Genomic DNA, 9,717 nt, shown 5'->3' with positions numbered 1-9,717 from the left:
TCTAACAAATCATTTACATAAATCAAAAACAAAATGGGTTCCAGCACATTACCCTGTCCTGTGGGACTCCACTTTTAACCAAATAATATTCAAACAAACACGAAACCTTCTTCCGCAAAGGTAATTCAAACAAACACGAAACCTTCTTCCGCAAAGGTAATTACTTAGCCAAGTAACAACCGTACCATTTATTTTATTCTATATTAATTCAATTTATCAATCAACTTAACATGAGATACTTTATCAAATGCTTTTTCAAAATCTGAATAAAACACATCAACTGTATGTCCATCATCTATCTATCTGTTGCCTTCCTCCACTGATCCATACATTTTTTTTATAAAAGCCACATTGTTTACAATTTAATTTAACATATTATTATCAATTAAATATTGTATTATTGCATCCTTAATAACAGATTCCATAATTTTGCAACATAAGCAAGTCAATGAAACTGGTCTGAAATTGTTGAGATCATTTTTGTTTTCCTTTTTAGTAGAGGAGTCACAATACTTCCTCTCCACATGTCTGGCATTAATGAATCCCTATTCATATGACTTACTAAACAAAAAACACAAATAATCAATTGATTCTCCACATTCAATCAAAATTCTGGCACAGATGTTATCAGGTCCTACAGACTTAAATTTATTAAGAAGCTTTATTTTACTTTGAAAAATGTTGGGCTCAAAATTTATCTCTTCATTTTGCATTCTCTTGTTTTGAAATCAAAATTTACTTTAGGACCAACATGATTATTATTATTATTAAAAACACTTGTAAAGTACCAGCCAAAACATCAGCTTTTTTTCATTAATTAAAACAAGCTTATTTCCATTTGCATCAAAACTAGTCAGACTGTCAATATACTATATTGAATATAGTAATTACTTTTTCTGCTATCATTAATATGTTTCCAAAATAGTTTTTGACTTTTACTTACATTATTAGCAATATTAGACATACACTTTTTCTTCACCAACCTTATTTTTTTTGGACGAGAAATCTATTACTCATCCTTTATTATAATAGAAACATGAAATATTGATGTGACTCTTTACATTCTAACTATTGCAATAGCATTTATAGGGTGTGTATTACCATGGGGTCAAATAAGATTTTGGGGTGCCACAGTAATTACAAACCTATTCGCAATCTCATATATTGGGAAGATGTTAGTTGAGTGAATTTGAGGTGAATTTGCAGTAGACAATGCCACTCTAAACCAATTTTTTTTTCTTCCACTTTCTACTGCCATTTGTAATAATTGCCCTAGTAGTAATTTATCTTCTTTTTCTACATCAAACAGGATCTAACAACCCATTAGGGACTAATAGGGATTCTGACCAAATCTTGTTTCATCCATACTACTCAATTAGAAAATCTGTTTTATTTTCTATAGCAATTACAATTCTTATTTTATTAGTGTTATTTGCACCAAACTTATTTAGAGACCCAAAAAACTTCATCAAAGTTAGGTCTTCTGTAACGCCGATTCGTATTAAACCTGAATAATATTTTCTATGAATTTATGCAATTCTACAATTGTTCCCAAATAAACTTGGTGCTGTTATCGAAGCATTCTCAGGAATCTTAATTATATAGGACCATTTACTAATCTATCCAAAAAACAATCCACTAAATAAACTTATTCTTTGACTATTCATTATATCCTTTCTAATTTTAACATGAAATTTATTATAACTGGAGAGAGAGCCACAATCTTTTACTTTTCATTTTATATTATTAGCCCTATGAGATTTTATGAGATAATTGGAAATGCGATTACCTTAAATTTTAAATTACGTTTCCAACATTTTATTGCTGTGTCGTCATGACAATCTTGTTACAAACACTCCATGAAATATTTGTAACACTCCCAACAACAGTGATCCAATCGGAAACCCACAGCAAGCAAATTTGTACACAGCCAAAGTAGGCACGAACACATTATACGGCACAAACGTTCCCACATTAAAAGTCGACCTACACGTATTTCACCCAAATTTTGACACCATCACCAATAATTACGACATCGGTTTAGTTAAACTCAGCACAAGATTGAACTTCACCGATTACGTGCAACCAATTTGTCTGCCTAGGAAGAATTACAACTCGAGAGAGTTGAGCAAATTTGATGTCTGTGTTGCTACTGGTTTTGGGAAAACAGAGCATTGTAAGTAATCACAATTGCTTTAAATTATCAAAAACTATTTTTTAATAAAATGATGAGTATTTTTACATAGAAGAAAAAAACTTTAACTGTACTCTAATTTGGTCTAATTTCAAATCAATTGACAACTTTTTTAACTTTTACAATTTCAGATGTTTTAGTTCAATTTAATTTCGCAATAACCTCGTTTCTTGTTCTTATATTGATGTATTTATTTTTATTCAAACAAGAGTTTTTTCTTCTGTTATTGCATTACTTTGAAATATACACAGCACATACAAATGTAAAAAACCATGCGAAATACAACGCAACACACACACACATGTTGCCTATGATTGGAAAGGAATAAAGGATGATTTTGCATTTGAACACGGCCACTGAAACGCAGGTGCAGGCGCTTCTAATCATTTCACCGCCTCATTAAAATGACAAACGGTTGCGAATAAAACCAAAATTTTTTTTTCCTCATAATTTGAAGACATTCCTTGTTTATCTGACAGATTCCTCAGTTTCTCGCTTCTTACTGCAAGGTCGAATGAACATAATGACCTATGAAGACTGCATACGAAACCTCAAGAGACAGGTTTACGTGGATGAATCTGAGTTGAGGCAAGTTGTCGTAGATGATATCATGATTTGTGCTGGTTCCATTCCTACTTATTACGAACCCAACTCTTGTAAAGTAAGTTTTATATTTCCAATATAATTAAAAATCGCCAGGTGTGAGTGATATTTAGTACTTATGCAACTTCTAAAATCAATAGAGAGAGAGAGAGAGAGAGAGAGAAAGAGAAAGTGTTAGAGGAACATATAACGCCCACAAAACACACACATATAACTAATCAATAGTACGTTATTTGAATTCAAGTGAAAAAGTACGTTGAGTTTTCAGGAAGCCAAAGATAACTTATGCACTCCGAAGTTGGAATGGTGCACTTGCAGTTAAAAAAAAAACATGAGCTTAAATTTTATATTATACAATATTATAATAGCAGATTTTTAAAAAATATGTAAAAATTGCTAAATTAAATTCAATTAAACAGATAAATATTAAGTAATTTATTAAAAAAATAGGTTCATATACAACTTAGATAAATATATTTACAAGGGAGACAGTGGCAGTCCCTACGTGTGCAGGGACCCCAACGGAATTTGGACCCAGGTGGGTATCACAAGCTTTGGAGTACCGGTGGATTTCGACAAAAGTTGCACCAACAGCATATTTACCAGAGTCCCGGCCTTCATTCAGTTCATACATGACACAATGAGTTATAATATAAAGTAAAAATTTCTTTCTCTTTAAAAACTCCTGGTTACTCACAAAAGATTTCTAAGGTAGAACACAGCCAATAATAAATAGTGCACACCAGTAACAAGTCAAATCAGGCAACACATTCAAAGAAAATATTTTACTATTATTATAATTTACTCTTGTATAATATAGAGTGCTTGCCTAACTTTACATTTCGAAATATGAATGCTATTAAATTATACTTTGGTCGGTAAACTTTAAAAATTTAAATTATTATTATTTGACCAAAACAATTTACGATTAAATTGTTCGTAATAAATACGGACTAAAATAAAATTATTTGTAACACTTAACAGTCAGACATGACAGTAGGAATTATCAATATTTAGGAAAGACCAGTTTGTTTTAATTCATTTTTATTAATAATAAACAATGTAATTTATTCAATGGTAAAATCAAAAAATTTACAGAAATATAATCAAAAATATTTAATATTAAATGCCGACGATTTCGGTTCAATATTTGAAATTGTTGTAGATGTTGTCTGTGCTGTTGAAATCGTAGCCATAGCTGCTGTTGTAGTTGTTGATGTAGTAGTTCATGCTATTGTTAATGTTGTTGCTCTGTTGTTGGTTAGTATGAGGTATGTTGTATGTGTGTTGCAAAAGTTGCTGTTGCGGAAGCTGCTGTTGCTGAAGCTGTTGGTATTGTTGTGGCTGTGAATATATGTTTTGCTGTGACTGTTGCTGATGTGTTGGTTGCTGAAGCTGCTGTTGGTATTGTTGTGGCTGTGAAAATATGTTTTGCAGTGATTGTTGCTGGTACATGTTGTGGGTTGGTTGCTGAAGCTGCTGAAATTGTTGTTGCTGAAGCTGCAGATATTGCTGCTGAAATTGCTGTTGCTGAAGCTGCTGAAATTGATGTTGCTGATGCTGCTGAAATTGCTGTTGCGGAAATTGTCGTTGCTGTTGCTGCTGTGGTTGAAGCTGCAGAAGTTGCTGGTGCTGAAATTGCTGTTGATATTGTGTAAATTGCTGTGAATTTGTAAAAATTTTGCTGCTTATAAAGTTGTGTGTGGTTTGAGGCTGTGATGGTTGCTGATAAATGTCTTGGGCTGGTTGTTGTGCTGGCAGAAGATTGTTTTCTGTGTTTATTATCGGTTGCTTGGCATTGAAACTTTGTTTTGGTGTTCTTTTTCGCTTCAAAGTTTGAATGTTTTTCCTGCTTGGAGTTTCTTGTTGTGATGTTTCCATGTTTTGGATTGGTTGTTGGTGTTGTCGTTGTTGAAGATTGAGTGTTATCAGTTGAGAGCGTTGTTTAGGTTTGGATGTTATTGCGTATTGTAATGTTCGTTGTGATGAGACGTATGGAGTTTGTAATTGTTGAGGACGCTGTAATTGAAGTTCTTGCTGTAGTTGAAGTTGTTGTTGTTGTATAGGTGCTTGTCCTGGTTTTTGATGTTGTTGTAGCTCTTGTAGGAGTTGTTGTGGCTCTAATTGAAGTTGTTGTGGCTCTTGTTGAAGTTGTTGTGGCTCATGATGAAGTTGTTGTTGTGCTTGTTCATGGTATTGTTCGTGTAGTGGTTGTTGAGTTTGTTGTTGTTGATGCGCTGGCTGGATATCGTAATTTGTCAACGCATCAGGCAGATCTTCTAACCAGGAAAAATCTTCATCTTCGGCCTCCACTCTATCTTGTTGATGCTGTTGTTGCTCGTGTTGAAGTTGTTGTATTTGTGCTTTTTTGTTTTGTTGTTCGTGTTGTGGTTGTTGAGTTTGTTGTTGTGCTGGCTGGATGCAATAATTCAATTCGTCTGGCAGATCTTCCAACCACGAAAAACCTTGTTGCTCTGGTTGATGTAGTTGAAACTGTTGTTGCTGTTGTATTTGTGCTGGTTCGTGTTGTGGTTGTTGTTGTGTGGGCTGTATACAATGATTCAACTCTTCTGGCATATCTTCTTTTTTATTCTCCACTCTGTTTTGTTGAAGATGTTGTTGCTCTTGTTGAAGTAGTTGAAACTGTTGTTGCTGTTGTAGTTGTGTTGGTTCGTGTTGTGGTTGATGATTCTGTTGCTGGTTTTGTGACAAATCGTCTTCCTTTTTGTCCTTCACTCTCTCCTTTGTTTCCTCTTCAACCATCTCTTTTATATTTTCATCCTCCACTTTCCCCATTATATTTTTATTCTTCTCTTCATTCATTTTTTTCATCAGTTGCTTCTGTTCTTCGTATATTTTTTGTCTTTCCAGTTTCGCTGTAACTATTCGTTTATCGACTGCCAGGTTGTTGTTTTGTTTTTTGTGGTAGTCTTTCGTCATTTTTAAAATTTCTTCCTTGCTTGGTAAAGGCTTCATCCTATTGTTACCATGGTTCCGTTTCACGACGATCTTATAGTTGTTCAGTTTTTGATTTTTCATGCTTTCAAATTTATTCGTCGTTTTGATTACTTTCTTGCTGTCCTCATTCCGAATGTTGTTATTTTTATCATTCTTTTCTTCATCCTCCTCATGGTTTTTGTTTGCGAGATAATTGTTTAAAACATTTTCCGCAAAATTGTCCAAATCGAAGAAATTTTCAAATGATTCTTCCGTCTTTTTCTGAACCTTTTCTTTCTCTTTATTTCTTTCATCTTCTTTCTTTTTTCTTTCATCTTCTTCCTTTTTTTTCTCTTCCTCCTCATTCGTTCTCTTAAAGGCAAGGAAAATGTTCATGACATTGTCCGCAACATCGTTGACGTCGAAATCATTTTCAAATGAATTTGCCATTGTTTTTGATAATTGATAATTGATAACACCAATTGATAGTAGGAAGAAGATTGTAAAACTAATTGAGAATTGAATATGTTTGTTACTACCGTCTTATATAGGCTGACTTGAAACAAACTTGATTCCATGCACACAGCAAAGTTGATTTGTTACACAATAACTTTATTTAAAAAGTTAATTTATAACACTTGAACTTTGCGTGTCATTTTGTGTTATAACATTCGATTAAACAAAGTGCGTTCTTGTTTGTTGCAAATAAAGTTTTTATTATAAGATTTATGAAGTGTCAGATTCAGCATAAGATGTGTGATCGACTTTGTAAAAAAAAATTTTATGACACATTGTCTGATAAATTATTTTACGATAACATTCACTTTGAAATTTCCCGTGTTAGATTTTGTTTCTTATCGATAGTATTTTTAATCTCATTACAAGTAATTTGATTTCAATGCAATAGCAATCGTAAAATAATTTTTAGTTTGATTGAAAAGTCCATAAAAAATTTTTCAAAAGCGTTTTGAAGATTTTTACAAACATTCCATTTCACTTATTTTTGAAAAATGTTACACGAAAGATTTTTTTTATTTTGTTCGTTGCATCATATCGGCCGTTCATACAGCATGCATTTAAATATAGTTGTTCTTTCTTTCAACAATATCAAAAAATCGCCATTGAAAACTGACAATTTGGTTTAACTGAATCTTTACCTCGATTTCAACGTTTTAAATTATTGATTTAAATAAACTTGAGTTGCTTTTTTAAATTATATGTCTCCCAGATTTTTTCACTGATTAAATTGATTTTTATTAAATAGCAATGAAAAAATTGAGCCAAAAGTTTAAGTTCAACAATGGACCTCACCAATCCTGAACAAATTTCCTTCGAGAGTGTTCTTCCTTCACGAATGTTCTTCTTTATTTTGAGGCAGCTTCCATTCCAAATATTAAAAAATTAATTTAAATATACTGTTAGTTTCATTGTCAATGAACGAAACTCTTAGAGCCAGGTTGTTGACCAGTCCTACTGCGAACCCCCAGGTGTGTCGACCGAACATATCAAGTTTTTAGTTTTGAAAAATAAATAAACTGAATTAGATATTTGACTGGTCATCTATTAGACATCATTATTGAAATTATATGGCTATAAAAATCAAGTTAAATATCACATTACTGAACAGCATAAAAAGTCACAACACTGGGTGTTGTCAAGTTTTCTAGGTCATGCCAACTTTTCACCTCTTTCAATTGGAGAGTTAACCCTGTCAAATGAGATAACGTTCAGGAAAAATTAAATCAAATTATTTCTAATTTGATTTAATATTAATAATTATAACCTAAATTCAATTTTTTTTAACTGAAATTTCCCAACGCAAATGTCTATCAATAGACTGTCATCAGTTTCTTATGGGGTCTCGTGTTACCCACGGGGTACTGTTAACAAATTAAATTAATGGCAAAAACTCTGATTTCATTGGAAGAACAGTCGAAAAAAGTCGTATTTTTTAGCACCACAGAACATTTCTTTATTTTGAATAAATTTTCCCAGATGCTTTCATTTTATAGTAAATTTCATCGATATTTTTGACAAGTCTAGTTAGGATATAACATTTGCAACAACATATAAGGCATGGGGGCCTCAATATTTTTTTATCTTATTTTTTATTTTTTCCGTTTAGAACCCGAAAAATATATAATAAAAAACAAGATAACGCAGCATTCGGTTTTTTTATTTGAAATGTCAAAAAGCTAGAATCATTGACGTAAGTTGATATCTAGATTTGTGCTACAACTTGTAAATCAAATACTTACCTTTAATAATATTAATTATTGTTTATTTATTATTATTATTTTATTATCTATATATTAACGACATCATTTAACGGAGTCACTCGATATTTTCGCAAAATTAATCACAACTAAGAAAAGGCATAGCCAAGGGTCAGCTTATTAGGGGTTGAAACCTCTCTACAATCTATTTTTATATTAAGGTTAAACTTAAATTTCTTTAAATATCTTAGTCAATTTATTAAATTTTGGTTAGAAATTGTTGCTCCCAGTTTATGAAACTGCAATGGTCTCTAAAAATTGATTGAAAATACAATCTTGGATACACAAATAATGAACAAAAATTGAAAAAACACATTCTAAGAAAATATTTTACAATTATATAGAAATCTTGCCTAACTTCTTTTCAAAATATAAACGTTAATAATTTTTACTTTATCGATTAAATTTTAAGAATTTAAATTTGTATAATTATTTGACTAAAACAATTTACGATTAAATTGTTCATAATAAATACGGATTAAAATAAAATTCTTTGTAACACTAACAGTCAGACAATACCGCAGAAATTATCAATATTTAGGTAAGACCAGGTTGTTTCAATTCATTTTTATTAATTTTTATTAATAATAAGATATACATTCTTAATCATTCAATGGTAAAATCAAAAAACTTTAAGAATTATTAATAAAAATATTCAATATGGAATGCCGACGAATTTGGTTCATTAGTTGAAATAGTTGTAGATGTTGTTGCAGTTGCAGTCGTTGATGTAATGGTTGATGCTATTGTTAATGATGTTGGTTAGTTTGAGATAGGTTGTATGTGTGTTGCGGCAAACGTTGTGTTTGCGATTGGATTGTTGATGTGGCTTGAAATTGCTGTTGTTGAAGTTGTTGTAGTTGCTGAAAATGGTGCTGTTGAAGTTGTTGTTGCGGAAGATGCTGTTGCTGAAAATGCTGTTGCTGAAAATTCTGTTGCTGAAGCTGTTGTTGAAACTGCTGATGTTGAATCTGAGATTGTTGAAGCTGCGGTTGCTGAAGTTGCTGTTGTGTAGATTGGAGTTGTTGTGGCTGTAATCTTTGCTGTTTATTTGGAACATTTTTGGGTTGCAGATATAAGATCTGTCTTGTTGGCTGTTGTTGCTGAAGTTGCCGTTGCGGAAGTTGCCGTTGCGGAAGTTGCCGTTGCGGAAGTTGCCGTTGAACCTGTTGTTGTTGAAGCTGTTGTTGTTGAATCTTTTGTTGTTGCTGTTGCTGAAGTTGCTCTTGTTGAAGCTGTTGTTGTTGATACTGCGGTTGTTGAAGCCGCTGTTGCAAAAGTTGTTGTTGAAGCTGTTGTTGTTGAAGCTGTTGTTGTTGAAGCTGCTTGTGCTGGAATTGCTGCTGCGGAATTAGGTGAAGCTGTTGTGGTTGAAGTTGCTGTTGTTGAAGCTGCTGTTGTTGAAAATGCTGTTGTTGAAAATGCTGTTGTTGAAGCTGCGTTTGTTGAAGCTGCTGTTGTTGAAGCTGTTGTGTAAATTGGAGTTGTTGTGAATTTGGAGTGTTTTTGAGTCGCAAATAAAAGATCGGTTTTGTTGGTTGTTGTTGCTCCTGTTGCTGAAGTTGCTGTTGCTGAAGTTGCTGAAGCTGTTGTTGTTGACGCTGTTGTTGTTGTTGAAGCTGCTGTTGTTGTTGAAGCTGCTGTTGTTGTTGAAGCTGCTGTTGTTGTTGAAGCTGCTGTTGTTGTTGAAGCTGCTGTTGTTGTTGA

General features: G+C 32.6%; 3 protein-coding genes across 3 annotated transcripts in view; 1 reads left to right on the top strand and 2 right to left on the bottom strand.

Moving 5' to 3' along the window:
- Positions 1 to 1,102: 1,102 nt before the first annotated feature.
- Positions 1,103 to 3,458, top strand: HELRODRAFT_174119 (hypothetical protein; the record flags this gene model as incomplete). The annotated part of the gene is made up of 5 exons (XM_009020665.1): positions 1,103 to 1,174; positions 1,427 to 1,473; positions 1,890 to 2,176; positions 2,674 to 2,855; positions 3,282 to 3,458. The coding sequence occupies 5 exons, from the start codon at positions 1,103 to 1,105 to the stop codon at positions 3,456 to 3,458; spliced, it is 765 nt and encodes a 254-aa protein (XP_009018913.1).
- Positions 3,459 to 3,940: 482 nt separating this feature from the next.
- On the bottom strand, positions 3,941 to 6,184 carry HELRODRAFT_174118 (hypothetical protein; the record flags this gene model as incomplete). The annotated part of the gene is made up of 1 exon (XM_009020664.1): positions 3,941 to 6,184. The coding sequence occupies one exon, from the start codon at positions 6,182 to 6,184 to the stop codon at positions 3,941 to 3,943; it is 2,244 nt and encodes a 747-aa protein (XP_009018912.1).
- Positions 6,185 to 8,695: 2,511 nt separating this feature from the next.
- HELRODRAFT_174117 (hypothetical protein) overlaps positions 8,696 to 9,717 on the bottom strand; it is a gene marked incomplete at both ends in the record, with an annotated part of 5,821 nt that continues 4,799 nt past the window's right edge. The window contains one exon of the mRNA XM_009020663.1: positions 8,696 to 9,353. Coding sequence (XP_009018911.1) covers positions 8,696 to 9,353 — 658 coding nt within the window. The remainder of the gene's footprint in view (positions 9,354 to 9,717) is intronic.

The sequence above is a fragment of the Helobdella robusta genome, assembly GCF_000326865.2.
Source record: "Helobdella robusta unplaced genomic scaffold HELROscaffold_28, whole genome shotgun sequence".
Classification (NCBI taxonomy): Eukaryota; Metazoa; Annelida; class Clitellata; order Rhynchobdellida; family Glossiphoniidae; genus Helobdella; species Helobdella robusta.
The sequence above is the reverse complement of the archived record's forward strand: the minus strand, read 5'-3'. Positions and strand labels throughout refer to the sequence as shown.